Raw genomic sequence first — 19,899 nt, 5'->3', positions numbered from 1 at the left:
CATTTCAAAGGATTTCTGTCCATCGAAGATTCAGAGTGGCTTTGTTTGTTAGTTATGTACACACAATATTCAGGTTTTAAATGTGACTTGAGTAGAAATAAAACTTGTCACACATAGGTGCATGGAGAGCAAGATTTATAAACCTAAAAAAGGATTCTGTATAATTCAGTTTCTTCAATCAGTATTTAAAAGTTAACTCCAGAGGAAGCTGCTTGTAATCTGACAAATTGCCTCCAGTGTTGTCACTCAGTGGGGTTGCATTATGGGTAATGTAGGCACCAGGTTAACACTGTTGGACTCATTATGGACAGTTTAAAAACAAATTATCAAAACCGATACAGCAGAACCAGAGATTTCACCTTTTTTATTCCATAAATTCTTCCTTCTCAAAACATGTTGCCTACATTACCCACGATGCAATTTAGCCACTCAATGACATCACTGGAGGAAAAAGTAGTAAAAAGTCTTTTATGGCTCCAGAGGAAGCTCCATGTGATCTGATAAACTGTCTCCAGTGATGACATTCAGTGGCATTGCATTATGGGTAATGTAGGCACTAGGTTTTGAAAAATAGTATAACACTGTTGGACTCCTAATGATTAGTTTATAAAGAAATTGTCAAAATCAATACATCAGAACCAGAGATAATGCCTTATTATTCCATGCAAACCTGGTGCCTACATTACCCAGAATGCAATTTAGTCAATCAATGACATCACTGGAGGAATATATCAGATTACATGCCACTTCCTCTGGAGCCACAAAAGGCTTCATAATACAGTTGTTGTTGTTGTTGTTTTTTACATATTCAGTAGTACCCCCCCGAGACCTGTAAACACACTTGAATGTGTAAAAAAAAAATGTGGAGTTGCCCTTTAAGAGCCCTAACAGAGTAGTTATTGCGATCTGCTGCCGCCTAGTGGAGGCAACAACATGTGACAGTCACAGACATTCCTTCACGAGCCTATACATGTGCACAAATGTACCACTATCAATATAATACTCTCGTGATTTCTATATAAAATAATTTAGATTTAATGGCAGTATTTAACACTGCATGATATTCCATATATCTAAATCCACTCAAGGATGAAAAGCAGTCCTCTGTGAGTATTAGTTTAGTCAGTTCACTCCAGTGTTATTAAATGTGTATGGAGTGGGTGAGGGGTCACCTAACAGGGCTGAAATCTGCTCATATTACACCATAAAGATGTTGAGCAGGTTGAAATCAGCAGCAATAAGGGGATCTGGCACGAGTGCGGTGGTTTAATTCCTCGCGGGGGGGGGTCTTCATATCTGAGCGAGCCAAAGGCAGCTTCATGTCCTCACAGTGATGCAAGCCTGACATGACTGCAGAGCACCAACACAGGGCTTTTCTTTCCTTTCCTTTCCTTTCCTTTTCGGCGCTCTTTGCAGCTGCATTGAAATGTGTTCACATGAATCGCGCCGATTGCATCAATGGTAAACAGCGCTGGCTGGAAGTCACGTGCGGCTCTCTCCCGACAGCGAAACGTCAGTGCGAGCGCTGATTGGCTGAACCTTGCAGCTACGGCGTGACCTGTTCTCTGATTGGTCTTTGATCCCCGTCAGTCATTGTTGTCGCCGCCCTCTGATAATGCAGCATGGGCGAAAATACCAGACTCAAGAGCTACAGCTGAGGAAGCAGACCCCTGTACTGTCAACGATTTTGGACGATTGAACGAAAGGTGAGCGAATAAACGCCATTTTGATATACGTAGTAACCGCTAGCATGTATTTCCAGGGTGGTGTTGTGAAATAAACAGGCGGGATGTGGCGGTTTAGGGGTTGTTAGCCACCTGGACGCTCGGATGCTAACCCACATTGCAGCAGTGAGGGAGGCTGGAGCCTCTCGCCACGTTAAGTTAGCTCGCTGGCTAATTTGCTGCTGCTAGCGTGAAAAGACAGACAACGATACGACAGACAGCAGGGAAACACACACAGTTTATTATGATGGGTCGAGGTATACACCGAAGCAATGGCGACGTTTTGTGTCCAAACTAGATTCCGTCCGGGTCGACATTAACGTTAGCTGTGGTTGGTGTTAGCAACTTAGCATCTAAGCCATGATGACTGGCCCTGTGAGTTGACTCCAGCTGGTGCACAGAAGCTGAGCTGGAGTTGTTCAAGATAATTACGAACCAGAAGTACTAATAATTTGTTAAATCAGATGGCTAACTAGTCGTCTAATCGATCAATAACGATGGAGAGATTTTAGAAGTGACAGCAATGGCTGTGCTGCCTTCAGGTGCTCCTCAAAAAGTCAACCGTTCGCGTTTTACTCAACTTTGAGATCAGAAGTGCTGCTTCTAATAATAGTTATTATATTAATAATGCACACATAACATCTGCTTTTTTTGTCCTTGTTAGTTAAATATTAGGTGGCCCAGCAGCATTATTTGTGCCAGCAATATAATTACGTTAATTAAATAATTACCAAAAGATTGTCAAATTATCTACTTATACATTGACTGTAATAAAAATACTGCATATTGTACCATTTACATCAGTAATAGGCCTGCAACTAGCATTATTTACATCACTGATAAAGTCCTGATTGTTTTCAGAATTAATTGGTTGATTGGTTCGTCTATAAAATATTAGGCAATAGTAAAGAATGGCAGTCATAGCCAAGCAGTCCAATACCAAAAGATGTTGTCTCTTGAAGAGTTGCTGTTTTAAATGTGTTAAAAATAGTCTTACAAATTATTTCTGTTGCTTGACCTCAAGTGGTCAAGTCCTGCAGACAGTCCTCTGAATTCTTCGGATTAGCGTCACTTTTTTGTATTCTCTAGGTTTGCGCACAGATGCACCAGCACTAGCAGACTCCTCAGATAACCCTGTCTGTTATCACTTGGACTTGATTGAATTTAGGGAAAAAATAACACCAAAAAATTGAATAGAAAAATAATCTTCCTGGGTCACCCAAGTAAATTCTATACATCTAAAACACAGGATTAAAATGCTGTTGTTGTTAACACTAAATGCATTTACGCAGTCTGACAAAGGCTCCATAAAAAATCCACTAAAATGAACATATTGATAAAATTGAGCCGGTTTCATACAGGCTATGTGAAATCCACATTTGTATGTAGTATTGCTATTGTTATGATGTGGTAATACACCTTTAGACTTGTTAATATTATGTGTATGTTGGTGGAAACCTAAGAAAATAGCATTTTTTGCCATTAGCAAATCCACTGATGTATCCAAATATGTCGATGTGAGTATTATTTCCAAAGTATGAGTTTGTATAACCAAAGTAACTCATTAGAGCACATAAAAATGAGCCTTGTTATCATATTCATATAGAGAGAGGTCAGATTTAATCAGACAGTCATTACTTGAAGTAATTTTTATTTTAACATAATGTGATTTTACGCCATCATTGTATTGATGCATTGATACATGGATGGCTGAGGCAAGCAAGACAGAAATGAACAACCGCAGTGGTCAGTGTCCCAGTGTACAATGTTAAAAACTGTACCATACCATGATCATTTTTCTGAGATGGTTATCAAGGTTAAAGGTATTACAATTATTATAATCAGTTACATCACTGATGTGCATGAACATGAGAGTCCCCCTTCAAAAACAGAAGGATGCTCTTGATTGAACAATGACTTTTTAATGTAATTTCACAAAACTTCACATAAACTTGAAATATATTTACTTTAATAACACTAATATGGTGGAATGCAGGTACCATAGATAAGCAGATGTAGCTGCTAAATCGCCACAAACATTGGAAAGTTTCTGCGTGCTGTGTATAAACGACATTACTAATTGTTGTGACACAAGAGCATGATCAAACACCTTGTTCAGGTCAGTGTATTAACATTGCATCACTGCAGTTATCCGTGTCCCTCTGGGCTGTGTCGTTCTTAGTTGTATCAGTATCAGCGGCACGTGAAGGTCAGCTCGCCCTTGTGCATACAATGCATGTTCAGCCCTCCTTCCCTCCTTGTGACGTCACTGCCCACTCTGATGAACACGACTCTCATCACCGCACTCTCCATGCCTGTGGTGGTTTTAATGTAGCACCGTAACATCTCCATGATGTGATGCTTTCACTTTTACGAGGGTTTGTTGTGTTCAGGGTCAGTTCTGCTCCATCCTGGGCGAAATGAGAGGAATTAGAGACTGAATGATGCGGTTTACACGCTCCTCAGTTAGAGTTGAACACGTTTTGCCTGCCTGCTGCCTTTTGTAGAAAATCACACGTCAGAAGTCATTCACTGAGCTGACTCTGGCAGACGGTTGTTGTGGAAATGTGCACACACTGTTATCTACACTGAAATGGTCCTTTTAGTGCACTCAGCTGCACTGTATTTAAAGGGACAGCAGACAGCCAATGTAAATGTTGTATTTTTTTTCAAGCAACATTTGTTATCTTATCTCTCATGTCACTGATAGTCCAGATGACCACATGTGATGATTTACAGCTTTACCGAAGAAACATGCCAGTTGCTGGGTGGATAACAATAAAAACATTGATGCAGGCAAAACAAATTATAAGAAATCTGACCTGGCAGCTGCTTACACCTTATGTGCTGTAAATGCTCTTCTGTCTCATACACTGCCCCCCCCCCCACCCTATGTGACCAACGTCTCATGTCTTGCATAACTGTGGGGACAGCTGCCAAGACCCAGCTGGCTCCTCAGATGCACTCGGTGCTCGCATCCCTTGTGGAGCCACGTCAGGATGTATGTCCTGAAGAGGTACCTGCTGGAGGACAGGAGCGTTATTGGGCTGTTTAAGATATAATGTGTAACTATGCAAAATGTTTCCAACAATTTCAAACCGCTGAAATCCGTTATTGTATATAAGGTAAAGGTGCATTTTAAATGTCAGCGAACGTGATAAAACGTAACTTTACATTTTTAAAACATTACCTAGTCTGTGAACACGCTTGCCTGTGTCACGTAGATATAATTTCATCAGCGGTGTTGGTTGCTAAACAATGAAGACAACAACTTCCATGATCCCACACAGCTTCACAATCAAGGTCATCAAATTATTTTTACTGTTTTGATTGAGAGACCCCTAGTGGCAGAAAATACATCCTGCTTGTTTTAAGTGATTATCTGAGAGATAGGATTCAATATATATTTGATCAACTCAAGGCTTACTTTTGTTTTTTGATCACGTCAGAAGGCAAACATAATTTACCTCACTGGTAAGGCAGGTGATGTCTTCCTCTGCTGGACGGTTATGAGCCCCCCGACCTCGATGTCTCCTGAAGTTGCAGACATTTTAGGTTGCTGTCCTTCTTTTAGTTCGCTGCAAACTGCTGCTAACTGCTTTAAAAATCTCTGAGCTGTAGGTCGCACACGTAACATGTCGTCAAAGCATCACACCGCTAACGTCAATTTGACGCCGTTATTACCTCTACTGCCATCTCGGAGGCAGAAATACCCTGAATAAAGGCACAGCTGTCCCACCTTGGAACAGGCTGTGTAAAAGACCATTGCCAGTGTTTCATATGCCAGCAAACTGACCATTTAATAAAAAAAAGACAGTAAAGTTACTTACGGTTCTTTTGAGGAGGGTCTCGACCTAATAAGATGATGTGATTGATCTCTTTGAGCAAAAAGGAGAAAATGCACATTGTTTTTATGTAGTTCTTGTGTGAGAAATTTCTGACACTGACACTTAATCCGACTTTCTCTGCAGTGATGTTCCAACAATGCCGATAGTTGATAAACTCAAGGAGGCATTAAAACCTGGTCGAAAGGAGACGGGCGATGAGGGCGACCTCAACAAACTGCTGGCCTCTTCTGCCAAGAAAGTCCTTTTGCAGAAGATAGAGTTTGAGCCTGCCAGCAAGGGTTTCTCTTATCAACTGGACAGCCTGAAGAACAAGTATGTGATCCTCAATCCCAGGAATGAGGGCGCTACGGGCCAGAAGGCCACAGAGCCTGCCCAAATAAAGAGGCAAGGTAAGCTCTCAGATTGAACTGGATAGTTTGAAGTGTTTCCATATTTGCTTTACCAGGCCTGAAAGCTCAGTTTCTAAGTCCTGTATAATACTTTTTTGATAATTGAATCCCCTCTTTCAGTCTCAGAGAACGTGGTTGGGGGCCAGAGCGATGGGATCCCCGCCCCGCAAAAGATGCTCTTTCCAGGGAACAAGCTTACCCTTAAATGGGAGCGCGTGTACAGGGTGGGAGCCGGCCTCCACAACCTCGGGAACACCTGCTTCCTCAACTCCACAGTGCAGTGTCTCACCTACACTCCGCCACTTGCCAACTACTTACTCTCAAAGGAGCACAGCCGTGCCTGTGAGTACTTGAATCGAGCTCTTAAAATGCAGCCAGACTCGGGGCATGTACGCTCTCATTCACCTATATTTTTCTGAAAACACCTGCAAAGTTCCCATATTGTAAAAAGTGAGATTTCCTGTCTGTTTTTTTTTTTTATTCCTAAAGCACCTCTTAGTGCTATATAGATATTTGAAGGTGTTAAAACACTCAATTGGGAAAAATGCACACGTATTAAGAAACTGTGCTTTCAAATGAACCGTCAGGACTTCATGAAGGTGTGATGTCACAACTTTTGTCACCCTCAGCCGTGGTTGCAAAAACACCAGCAGAGCTGATGCAGAAACACAGTGGGCAGTGCCTGTTCAGGCCTGTGAGAGCCGACCAATCAGAGCAGACTGGCTGATGGCGGCCTTAAAGAGAAAGGCACCAGAGGGTTAATAGAGGGCGCTGCAGCAATGGACAGTATGAGAAAAATGTTTTTTGAAAAGCATGTAAACATTTTGCCCCTGAAAATGAGCATGATATGAACCCTTTAAGTTATGGAAATGACACCACGAGCTACTGTGACCAAGTGTTCAGACACGTGTGGCTGAATGTCACTCTGGAATTCAAGCCAAAGCAGCTGAAGAAGAAAAACAAAAACAGCTGCTTCAGCCGGCCAGTTAGCTCACATTAAGTTTCATTCAGGCTGTGAAACAAGACTCACTGACTTCTAAGTTTCAGTGCTTCATGTTAAATTCTGAAATAGTAAGCATCAAACAACAAACGCACTCACTTTCTACTGCAGGTGCACAGTCATGAGTAAGCTATTATTGCATCAAGACTTTTTATTTTTTGTTTTTATGTGTGTGAAATGCTTTGAGATGCAGTTATTATGCCTTTAAAAGTCAATTTGCTCACATGTGCGTCGTGTATTTTACCATTTGTTACTGAAAAATTTACCGATTTCTTTAAAGTGGTAGCAGATTAGATTGAGCTGATTTTTCACCCAGATTTGAAGTCTCAAGCACCCATTTGTTTTCTGCCATTATATGGCATGGTTCACCAGGGTTTACAGTAAATGAATTGCTTTTGCAGCATGCCACAGCTTAGATTATGCTTTAGGTAATTAAAAGTGAAGCCATACATGGGGGAGAGAAGCAAAGTACGCTGCTGAGCGCCTTTCAGTCATCACCAGTGTCCTTCATATGATTATTTTTCATCTGATTTTCACTTTTTAAATGCAAACACACTTTCTGATTGTGCACTGTGGCTTTTTGTACTTACTCTGTGAAAGATCCATTTAGCATTACATTTTACAGTGCATTTTTGTTTTTCGCAATCTGAATACTGTCATAATAACACATTTATAATTTTTAATAATAACTCTGATTCTCTTTGTTGTTGCTGTCTGTGTTTCAGGTCACCAGTCAGGCTTCTGTATGATCTGTGTAATGCAGAACCACATCATCCAAGCTTTTGCCAACACGGGCAATGCCATCAAGCCTGTCTCCTTCATCAGAGACCTGAAAAGTAAGACCACCAGCTTCCTTCAACACTGCCAGACTGTGTCAGATGAGTTTTTGCTCGCTAGTTTTCAGTGTAGGTTGTATCAGGAAGCACAGACACCTGCTTTTTTTTTGTTGTTGTTGAATTACTGCCAGAGGCTCGATGACGCAACACTAGCCACGGTGTCCCATGTGACAGCAGCCAGTAACTGCAGTCCAAAAGTGGAGCGGTGTGGCTGCAGGCTGTGAATGAACACCGTGTAGAGAGCAGAGAAGAGGTGTGAGTTGCACCTTGACATGGTGAAGCACTGTGCTTGAGTCACACGGGAGGAGCCCTCCCTCCGTCCCAGTCCCCTCCCTACCTGCCTGCTTCGTCCTTATGTGCTGCTGCAATCATGTCTCCACCTCCTGCGCCTCATTTTTTTTTTTCCATTCCCCCCTCCTCCCCTCCTCCTTCCCCGATGCCCTCTCTGTCTCCTTGTGACTGCAGGCTGAGAGGAGCAGCTTTAGCACAAAAATGTTCCGGCCACCGTTTTCGCTTCTTTTCAACCCGGACATAGAGATGTACTGGATGTGTTTTATACAGGCCGTAGCTACCATTAAGGACGCCGAGGTCATTTTTCTGGGTCTTTCTCTTTTTTTGTGTTACCTTTTTAATACATATATTTCCTAAAATGTTAAATCAAAGTGACAAAGTTGTACGACATGTTTTGAAGAGAGGTGGGTATCTTCTCGCCGGCATACCTAACCCAGCTCTCGTTACATTGTGTAACATATATGTAACGAGTTGCACACGTACGGTACGGTCGTGTCTGTCGCTCTGGGCGAGAGACCTCTATTTGTTGTTACTAGTTTCACAACAGGAGCCCAAAGACTATTAACTGAAATGAGTTTAAAACATGACATGTCCAAACAAAAAATTAATGGTGGGAAATACATGATGACAAATGTTACACTGCACGGCAGAATAAACAGTTTAATTAGCCCACCTTGCTGCAGTCCTGCTGTCTGTTGTCAGCTGCTTCCTAAGCCAGACTTTGCACGAGTTTCAATGTGATGAAGGAATCGCATCAGGGCAGGGTTAGGGTTAAACTAAACTATGTTTGCTTACGATTGGGACAGAAGTCATTCACCTCTGTTGCTCCCTATTGCTGCGCTTTATTGTATAGGTGTCTTTGCAAACAGGAGCAGTAGGCTCCAGCACATTAGATAAATTGTGTTCCTCAATTAAGTTAAGATGATTTTAATGCAAAAAGAAACTGAACTGAAAAAGATTCATTTCAAAATTGGCTGATTTTGTGACTCTTCTTCTGTTGAACATCTGTGCCTCTTTCTCAGCCCGCCTGCCCACCCTCCCCAAAAAAATGCAAATACTTGCAGTGTCATCACACTAAAATTGAAAAAGCTTCCTCCAACTGATCCTGAAATCGCCCGAGGATCTCACAGCTGGGGTCTCGCAAAGGAAATAAAATCGCGCGAGTTCATATCTTCAAGATGTTGTCTTTCTCATCCTAAGAGGTGCCCTGAACAGGTCATTAGAGCGATGGTGTCTCCTTCCTTTTTTCCCACTCAGGGGTGACTCATTGTCCTATGCTGGGAATGTGGTGATGACCACATCATAATTCTACCAGCTCATACTTTCCTCCGTTCCATTAGGAAATAACAGTAGAGGCAAATGGTTTCGGAGCTACATTATCTCTAATGTGAGACTTTCAGATGAGACAGTTGGCTGGAGTCAGTAAGTGACTATAAGCTTTTTATTAGGTCGCTGTTGAATGTATGTCTGAGATACTAACTTCAGAGGGAAGCTAAGTGCCCATGAAAGTGTACTCTTTAACCTTTAAAATAGACCTAAATCTTCACTGAGTACTGCTTTATAACGTGTGCATGTGCATATTCCTATGCATAAACATCTTATATAGTTGAAACCACGTTCTAACCTGCTACTCTTGAATAATATGAATGTTTTTTTGAAACAAATACTGAAAGAAGCCTGTGTAGTTGTAGTTTGTTTTGCATCCTTTAAAAGTCTGACAGGAAGTTTTAAAGAATTGAAGCACTTTTCTTTTATTGAGCCTCTTCTCTGGTGTTTTGCAGAAACATATTTTTAGAGAATACGAGCGTTGGCAGAACAAAGGATTGTTAAAAATGCTTCCTCGGGCTGTCCCTTTGTTGTCAGCATGTCTGCGGATCATCGTTGACACAATGCGAATATAAAAAAGTCTGCCTTTTCAGTGTTTTAACATATTTGAGTGTTTGTTTCTGTGACGTAAAAAAACCCATCTGCTCACCTGTTTATTAAATTTAAAGCACTGGTCATTACAAACCCATTTTCAGTAAGTGGTGAGGCTAAAATAATAATTGTAATAAAAATTGTGATATAGGACTTTAATTAGCTCACAGCTAATACGCACTTTTGTCTCCCACAGAAATTGCCAGGCATTTTCGCTTCGGAAGCCAAGAGGACGCCCATGAGTTTTTGCGGTACACCATCGATGCCATGCAGAAAGCCTGTCTCAATGGCTACCCGAAGTAAGGCTTTTATTGTTGTCTGTTAAAGGCATGAATATGTTTCATATGAATATTGTTTTGACGATCTTCTCCTTCCTGTCTGTAGGCTCGACAGGCAGACCCAGGCCACAACGCTGGTGCATCAGATCTTTGGAGGTTACCTCAGGTCACGAGGTATTGAATGTTTTTTTTTTACTGTCACAAATGGAAATGTGGGGGGAAAAATGCCTCTACAGCTGTGCACTGTTGTTATTTTTCCACTTTTGTAACTTTTGGTTGTGTGTCATTGATCCATTATCTAGCAGTCCAGACTTATAACATTGTTATATATATATGTACATCATTAAAAACAGCTTTAAAAATGTAGTTTACGCTGCTTTTACGGGTGCCGATACAAAGTAGTAGGCAGTAGTGTTGTCAAAAATATCAAAATCAATAGGATTTCCTCAGCAGACATGAAATAGAGTGAAGTCAAGTTTGATTATATGTGTATAGTTTTAAGATGCAGCTGTTTTAGATTAGGAAACAAATTAAAACCTTTAGTGAAAGTGTCCGTTTGGTCCAGATCTGAAATCGAAACATGTGAAGGTATTTCCCCATAATGTTTGATCTGAGAGTCAGAGGCAGTTGTTGGTAGTTACTGCTCTGTTTACAGGAAGTGGGGTAAAGTGTAAAATGCTCCACTAACACCACATCACCCCACTAAATGAACAGAGACTTATTTGTTTTTTAATCTTGTGTTTCAGTGAAATGCTCTATTTGTAAAAGTGTGTCGGACACGTATGACCCTTACCTTGACATCGCCGTGGAGATTCGGGTATGTTCCACAACATCTCAATATAACCTTCACTTCTGTGGAAATATTCTGTAAGTGTATAATATTTTGTGTTTTTGTTTTTCTCTTTCAGCAAGCAGCAAACATTGTGCGAGCGCTGGAACTGTTTGTTAAACCAGACGTACTCAGTGGAGAGAATGCCTACATGTGTGCCAAGTGAGTGCAGCTTATCTTGTCCAACAACATCCTACATTTATTTATTTAAGTAAATCTGCTGGGATTTGAAAAACAGTCTCAAATAGTCAAGTTAAGAGAGAGGTTTTTCTTTATGACTTATAACTTTCTTTTGTCTTCCTCAGGTGCAAAAAGAAAGTACCAGCCACCAAGCGCTTCACAGTCCATCGAACCTCTAACGTACTGACCCTCTCACTGAAGAGGTTCGCCAACTTCAGCGGAGGAAAAATAACAAAGGTTAACGGAGGAATCTCACACTGTCTGCCGTTTTGAAAGTGCTGTCTCATTTCTCTGTGATCTCATGTTTCTGTCGTCTGTATTTCTCAGGATGTTGGTTACCCAGAATTCCTGAACATCCGACCCTACATGTCTCAGAGCTCAGGCGATCCTGTTATGTACGGCCTCTATGCTGTCCTGGTGCACTCTGGCTACAGTTGTCACGCTGGCCATTACTACTGCTATGTCAAGGTAAGATGAGGGAGTGAATGAACATCCTTTTTTTTTTTTGTTTTTCCTTTTTCCTTTTCAGGCAGTGTCGCATAAAGGTCCCAAATGTTCAGTGACATTGCTGAAGTCTGACAACACAGCAACACAGCCAGTTTGAATAATGTTTGACACATCTGTCTTGCTCACTGCGAGGCTTTGAAGGCGCTCGGTGTCGCAGACAGTTTGAGAAACACTTAATTTAAAACATGATATCTTACCAAATCGAGAGCTCCCTCGTGGTACACTTTGAAGAAGAGCTGCACCATTAAATTGTTTTATTGCCATGCAAATTAACAGAAGGCTAAAACAGATGTTAGCTGCTTAGCTATAAGAAGTTTGTATTGCAAAGGTTTCTATTAAAAACCTTCTTGTTTCCTCTTAGGCAAGCAACGGACAATGGTACCAAATGAATGATTCAATGGTGCACTCCAGTAACATCAAAGTCGTCTTGAACCAGCAGGCTTATGTGCTTTTCTACCTGAGGTAAGACACTGTGGGCTGCTGCAAGAGATCAAAACCATGTCTGTTTATCCCTGGATATATAATAAAATAAACTGGACTCTTTGTTTTTGTATTAAAGGATCCCTGAAACCAAGAAGAATGCAGACGGGCAGACCACCAAGCAGGGGATGTTGCATCCTGGGAAGAACAGTGCGTCCTCTGAGCAGATAAAGAGGGCCAACCTGAACGGGCCTCTCTCCTCGCCGCAGGTCACAAAGGTATGAGACCAGATCACAGCCAGCCTTTCATTGGACTTTAAGCTCATTTTAAGTGTTAAATAAAATTACTCCTCCTTCCAGAAACTTGAGCCTGCACAGCTGCGTAAGATCCAGTCCATGGACGGTGGTTTAGGCCTGCCCATTTCCAGGAACGGTGTGAGCTCTCTGCCACAGCCCAGACTTTCCAACTGGACGTCGTCCTCCAACGGCCCGCCGAAGCTGCCAGGCGGACCCACGACCATCGAAGAGCCTTTCAAGAAGCTGAAGAAGCCCTCCCCCCAGAGCCAAGCGCAGTCCCGCAGCAGCACCCCGACCCCTTCCAACAACGGGGTCAGCAGGACGGAGGGAGATAAAAAGCAAGGTGGCGAGGGCAGAGGCATGGCAGCGTCTACCTCAATTAAGTCTTTGTCTGACTCTTCCTCTGCCGACACCACTGACTCAAAGGTAATATTTGCACTGAAAAGGCACAGACAAGCAGGAATCTTACTTCAAAGGCAGCATCTAGGCTGCTATTCTCATCTAATATCATCATTTAGACCGGCCCAAAATAGACCAAAATGTGCTTAACTAGATGTGAAAGTATTGAGACGGTCATGGTGGTCTAAAAACATACTGTTGTGATCTGTGATATGCATACAAGCTATTTAACAACACAGGGAATAAAAAAAACATAATGCTGACAAAAACTGTCCATGTTGCTTATATTGCATACTATGAACATTTCTGTGCCAGCTGTAATCGATTAATCCTTTGGTCTACAATGTTTCCTTTGTTTTTTTGTCCAGGACTCCATCGGCACCAAAAGTGCGCCAGTAGGAGAGACGCCCTCCACCCCTCGGAAAGGCTCCAACGGCCTGGCGTCTCCAGCCAAGAGCGTGGAGCGCTCTCAGAGCACAGAAGAGCAGAAGACGGCAAAAATTAAACCCCCGGCTCTCAACAACATCTCGTCTGAAGCCACCAGCACCATGTCACCTCCACCCGCCAAGAAACTGGCCCTGTCAGCCAAGAAGGTGAACACTCCCATCCACAGCAGCAGCACCACTTCCTGTCTCAGTGAAAGCTCATGATACCTCGGTTTGGTTTCAATAAGTAGTTTTATTAAGGCAAGAAAACTCTCCTTTTCTGGTTTATTTCCTGCTGTATGTAATGTGTTTTTATCTCCAGTGTGCCTGTCTAATCAACCACATGGTAGCTCTTGTTTAGAGTTTGTCTTCTTTTCCTTTAGTTTGTCCTTTTTTTCTAACCATTTCTAATTCTTCTCTGCCATACCCTCTCCTCTTTGTTTTCCTCCCTCCATCTTTTCCTGCCATCCCTTTTTTAATCTTCCTTATTTTTGTCACATTCATGGCTATTTTCTTTAGACCACCAAGTTTTTATTTATGTCGATAACTGCAGGCTCGCAGCCGGAGTCCGAGCAGCATTGATGCTCTGCCCCCTTTGCCACGCCAGCTGTCCAGTGACCCCACGCATCACAATCAACTTAACCCCCTCACCTTCGCCTCACCTTCGCACACCCACAGGTAGGAACTCTGAACCTCACACCACACATGACGTGCGCTCAGAATAAAGATGACCGAGTTAATCCAGATGTTGTCTCTTGTTTTCTTCCCAGAGCTGGTCCATTCCATTCACCTAAAGTCCAGTCATCGCAGCCTTTTGCTCACTCAAGTGGATCCTTCAAACAACAGTCCCTTCTCTCCACACTGCAAAAACCAAACGCCAGCCTTTCTCTTAAAACCAACGGGCTGCACAGTACCGGCCCAAAGAACCCCAAGTCTTCCAACAACCTCAGCTCCTCGGCCCAAGAACCAGACCTCAATAGCCCTCTAAAGGCCAATCAAAAGAAGAAGAAGAAAAAGAAGCGGCGGCATTCTGAGGTGGAGGCTGACGCAGAGCCAATCACGTCCCCAGCTACAGTGACGCCAGCCAACCTCGTGGAATCGGCCAGCGAGAAGAAGCGGAAGAAGAAGAAGAAGCGAAAGAGGGAGAACGTGGATGTCGAGAAAGTCAAGGAGAGGGAGTGCGTCCCGTCTCATCTGGACAACCAGGAAGAGGATTGGTGTCAGGGTGGCATGTGGAGTCTAACGTCTAAACCAGATACAGAACCGTCTCAGCAAGAGCCTCCGTTAGCTTCCGCAACGTCAACACAGTGCGAGTCCAGTCAGAAAGAACAGGAAATGGACTCTGAGAAGTTGAAGAAGAAGAAGAAAAAGAAAAAGAAGATGCAGCTGGTGGAGGCTCTGAAGGACACAACGTCAGCGCGCCCTGCATCTGAAATGTGGGTGGAAGTTTATGGTTCTAATTGTTTTGCCAATATTGTTTTTGTCTGTTGAAAAAGTGCTGCCTGAAGTAAATTCTGAGGCACATAACGTTGTTTCCATAACAACCAGTTGGCCCCATCATTGAACTGTGCTCAGACATTTCTAGAAACTCTCACAGTGCAGCAGTGTGCTACCTACTAACTGTCTAAGAAGGAAAGGCATGAGTACTTCTGTACCTGTACTTGGCCCAATTTTATTTATTCCTGTTCAGGGGCGGAAATCACAATTTCTTTTCATCACGATACAGTGATACATCAAATCTTTGAACAACAATACATTTGCTGATGTCATAAAGTCGATTCAGTTCAACAAAGCGATTGTTTTTAGCTTGCCACCTTTTTAAGCTCAAACCTATGCCATTTTACATTGCATAAATTAGAATAGTGGCTAGCAGACTTTAACCCCTGGCCACAGCTTAACAAATCAAATGTATCATGGGGGTCTCACAATCTAAATCGATTTTAAATTGGAAAAAAAAGGAAATTTATTTAAAAACTCTGCTCATACAGCAAAGGATGTGCACCATGGTGCATTCAAGTGCACCTCATAAAAAATGTAAATGACGATTGTCAGGGCATGTTGGTCTAATTACAGCACAGCCGTCAGTGCCGAAATTGACTCATCATTGGTTGAAGTCACTGCATCTCCCAACAAAAACATCAGGACTGAATTTCAGCCTGCATGCATATGTTTTCAGCCTAACATTGTAGAAACAGAGCAGCTGATGTTGCCATATCGAAAGCAACGAGTTAGCTGACGATTGGGTGAGATGTCCTGTTTGCCGGTTGACAAGACTTTACTTCAAAATCCAAAATGTTTTCACCCTGCTGATTTATTCCCAAGATGGGAAGGGCATATCTTAAAGATGATGATATGGATCGATTACATTGGATCGTTGAATTGATACACCAATCTAGATCAAGGGATCGTTACACCCCTATTGCTGTGTATTTGTTGTTTGCGTTTTCTTTTTAGTTAAGTTAGTCAGCTTTCTACAAAGCAAATAACATCATACATCTTTCTGAAACGATTTAATCAGCTCATCTTGGGAAAGATTTAAGGTCAAATGCAGGCAAACCCGGTGCTGTTTCCTTTGCTTTCATTGCCAAAGACAGATATTCACACTCTGTTTACGCACAACATTAACCTAACTGAACTTATTTTTTCTCCAACAGCACTTCTGAGACAAAGGCCACAGTCGTTCAGAACGACACAGGAGATTCTATATTGTTGAAAAAGAAACTAAAGAGGAAGAAGAAGAGGCTAAAAGACGAGGTGAGACTGTGGGAGGAGAGCAGGCGATGCTCGGACGGGCAGAACGAAGAGCCTGAGGCAGCGGAGCCCCCTTCCAAAATGAATGCCACTGAGAACGGCAAAATAAGTAAACAAGGCGCAGGTATGTGAGCCTTGACTCGCACATGTATTCATACTATGAAATCTGCAGTGTGAAATGAATGTGTGATCCTGTTTCCATGCCAACACAGAACTAACAATACTGCTCAGCATTGATCAGTCATTTGCTGAAAATGGCTGCATCACCACAGCCTCTCAGCCTTTCATTTAAATAACGAGCCATTTCACAATTTCACTAAGAGGCCATGAGTCATTACATTTTGAGAATGCCAGATTTAATCGCTGTTTTATCTCAAATGCAGCCTCAGTGGTCGTGTGGGACAGCCAAGTGAAGGACGGCTACAAACGCAGCCAGGCGCCAGCCGCCGATGGTGGTGCGTCAGGCGACACCCCAGCTCGTGCTGCTACTGCTGCCTGGGATGGGAAGAAGACAAGCGGGGTGGTAGAGGAGCTGCTCAGGAATGCCACAGATAAGGCCTACGGAGCCAACGGTGAGAGTGCCTTTCAAACATGTATGGGTTGTTGAAATACTCTGATTTGATGAGCTGAGCAAAAGAATAAGTTTGTATATGTGTTTATAGGTTATTTGTTTGTGTTTTATAGTCCTCAGTTGGGATGGAGAGGTCTCTGCCATTAGTAGAGATGCTGCTGAAGATGCACGCCACGCCAGGTGTGACACTGTGATCGACGAGTGGGATGAAGACTTTGACAGGGGAAAGGTGAGGGAACACACAACAGGAAATGATAAGAATGTCATCTTATAGCCACATATTACAGGCGAAAACGTGTTATATCTATATATGATATCTTTTAGTTCACCTGTAATGTCTTGCCATCACAGTTTGCCTTTAGTGTTGCTAATCTCAAGGCCCTCTGCTCTCACTCTCCTTCATCTTGTCCTTGTCTTTTTTCATGTGACTGAACAGGTGAAGAAAATAAAAAACTATAAAAGAGAGAAGTGGAGAGGTGGCAGCAGCATCTTCCAAAAGATCCAGGACAGGCGGAACAAGTGGTCTGTAACACCCGGAGGGAAGAGATTTCTTGGAATCCGTCGCTGAGAGTCCAAATTGCTGTTGAGGTCATGTTGACTGGATATCGAGACAACAATACTGTATACCAAACTTCTGTACCTTCTCTCACTCTTTTTTGTTTTTATCTTTCTTTTGTTAAGTTAAAGACCCGAATTCCTTAATTAGACACGAGCCCGCCCTCATCGATCCCAATACAGGAACGTGAATTGTTGTCGTCAGGCTTCAGTAACATTTAAGACTGGCCAGTGAGTTTCGACTCCCTCATATCTCCTTTTAATCCAAACACCACAGTAGTATGCACGCAGTATTTAAGAGAAACCATGTCAAATAAGTTACTGTATGTTGGTATCCTCCGAACAATCAGGCTACGATGAATTTAATATAGTCTGCCATATTTGAGAAGGGTAGGCTAAGAATGAGAAAGTACGCCTGCAGCCACGCTCCGGCTGCCTTGTAATGAAAACTGTACACAATCTCAGAGCATACTTTTGCAGACATAAGGGCTCAGCAAGTTGGACGTTTAAAAAAAAAAAGTGACCTTTTTCTACCCTTCTCTTGAAATTATTTTATACCAAATTATAAAGATCTAATATTGTTTATTCATTAAAACATATATTATTTTTAGACTTCTGTTTAATTTTCTTATTTTATGCCTTTATCCGCCGTCATTTTATTTTGCTGTGGTGTCTGTGCCATGTGGCTTGTTTTTAAGGACCAAATTTTGCCTGCATATTGTTGGTAAAATGAAGGTTTAAAATTGCCACCTTTTTTTCTTTTTTTAAAAAAGATATGCATGTCTGAACTGGTTCAAAAACGTATTAAGGATTTTGTTTTTATTTCTGCTCTCCCCCTTATTTGTTCCATAATGAATTTGGGTTTTTTTTTCAGATTCAGTGTTGATGCATTTTACTGATTTGTATGAACAGTTTAACAGTTTGTGGAAGCGTTGACAAACAACACATCAGAGGCTGTACGTTTCATCATATCTGTATGTTTACTGTTTCCTGACAGTTCATATTGCAATGTGCATTTGCATAGTAGACGTGGGGTAGTTGGAGGAACTTGAACGGGAGCAGTTGTTTCCTACTGTGCAGCTATTTAACCATGTAGCTCATCTCACCAGTCCAGCGTTCAGAAGCTCTCCGTCTGGAGATTCGACCTTTCCATTCTCTGCCACAAACTGTTCTTTACCAATGTACTGAAATAAAAGGGTTACATTTTATACTTCAGGCACTGTGTTAGAATGGGACTGCCACATGCTAATAATTTCTTTTCCCCCCGTATCTTATATCTCTATGCAATTTTTCTGACTGTCATGCTGGTCACCTAGAATCTGGGCTAAGACTCAGGAACCCAGACATCCTGCATCCCATCCTCGTCTCTGATCGGAAGCCCCTGTTTCATATCAGAGTAGTCCCTCTCCCCGGACCACCATTTTGCATCCTGTACATCCTGTAGAAACTGTTTTATACAAAGTATTTCAGGTGTGGAAACCATGGGATCATCTTGCACCAAACCGGGCACAGATGCGTAGAGAAACTAACGTTATAACAAAAATGCTTTGCCAATGTAGAAGACTGTACAGTCCATCTTGTGCTACCTGTTTCCCTCCAACGCTGTAAAGATTTGCCCATGCATTTCTTTTCATTCTAGAGATGTTGCCTTGAATTGGCTATAAAAAGTATAGGATTTAATGTTATAAATATATAATTTAAAGAAGAAAAGACACATCTTTAATGTGCTACTAATACTCGGATCAGTTGGTGGATGTTAACTCGAGAATTAATCTGCAAATGTGTTAGTTCATTTGTGTATAAGAGAGAGTTGTCCGTTCTCACGCGAGACCTTCCCTATGTCGCTGTAGTGCGTGAAGTACGAGAGAGGCTACGGCAGTCTAACCTCCCATAGGATGTGTTTGTCAGCTGTGAAATCGACGTAGGATGTGACTCTCAAACTGACACAGGAACATTTACCGGTGTGAATGGACGGTCTACATTTTTGCATTGATGGTTCAATATTTCGCACCACCTTTTCTGACCAGGGAAGAGACCTTTCATAATGAAAGTGGCTCTTACCACACTATAGATAACTATAAAGGTGCAATAAAGTTGTGACTTTTGTGAACTCGCTGTGTATTTCTCTGTCTTCTACTGCATAAATCTTGTCTTGTATATAGTTATGATAGCAGTTGGATCACTCTAGCAAGAAGGTAATTAGATATTTTACAGCAATGCAGCATTAGCCAAAGCACATTAAGCTATCAATAATTCAGTATTTGATCATGTGTTTGTGATTATACAAATGTGTTGGTCTAGTTGTTCTGTATCAAGCTTGTATCACATCTGAACTCTAAAAAGCTGATTCACAAAAACTTGCTGCATCGCTGTCAAAATGTTAAGGCGTCTTACTTTGTGGCCACGCCCCTTTATGTGATGTCATAAGTATTCTTTCCTTGAAACCCGAGGCTAAACACAGAATGACATCACTGATTAGCTCGAGGTGCTGCAACTTTAAAGGTCCCATATTATGCTCATTTTCAGGTTTATACTTATTTTGAGTGTCTACTAGAAAATGTTTACATCCTCTTAAGGTAAAAAATAAATCAATCTATATTATTATTCTCATATTTCACACCCTCTGTCTGAATGATCTGTCTCTTTAAGGCTCCCCTCCCAAACAGCCAAGTCTGCTCTGATT

The 19,899-nt window shown here is 42.0% G+C and overlaps 1 protein-coding gene across 1 annotated transcript; it reads left to right on the top strand.

The window, feature by feature from the left end:
- Positions 1 to 1,630: 1,630 nt before the first annotated feature.
- usp36 (ubiquitin specific peptidase 36) lies at positions 1,631 to 18,431 on the top strand. The gene is made up of 20 exons (XM_073493879.1): positions 1,631 to 1,706; positions 5,696 to 5,961; positions 6,082 to 6,303; positions 7,687 to 7,797; positions 10,202 to 10,304; positions 10,390 to 10,457; positions 11,030 to 11,100; positions 11,192 to 11,274; positions 11,418 to 11,529; positions 11,620 to 11,760; positions 12,161 to 12,261; positions 12,359 to 12,497; positions 12,579 to 12,941; positions 13,283 to 13,507; positions 13,893 to 14,017; positions 14,110 to 14,775; positions 15,994 to 16,214; positions 16,474 to 16,662; positions 16,775 to 16,890; positions 17,098 to 18,431. Exons 2-20 carry the CDS (start codon positions 5,709 to 5,711, stop codon positions 17,227 to 17,229), a joined length of 3,441 nt encoding a protein of 1,146 aa, XP_073349980.1. The 5' UTR covers positions 1,631 to 1,706; positions 5,696 to 5,708; the 3' UTR covers positions 17,230 to 18,431.
- The last annotated feature ends 1,468 nt before the right edge of the window (positions 18,432 to 19,899 follow it).

Source organism: Pagrus major, chromosome 23 (assembly GCF_040436345.1).
Source record: "Pagrus major chromosome 23, Pma_NU_1.0".
Lineage (NCBI taxonomy): Eukaryota > Metazoa > Chordata > Actinopteri > Spariformes > Sparidae > Pagrus > Pagrus major.
The sequence above is the reverse complement of the archived record's forward strand: the minus strand, read 5'-3'. Positions and strand labels throughout refer to the sequence as shown.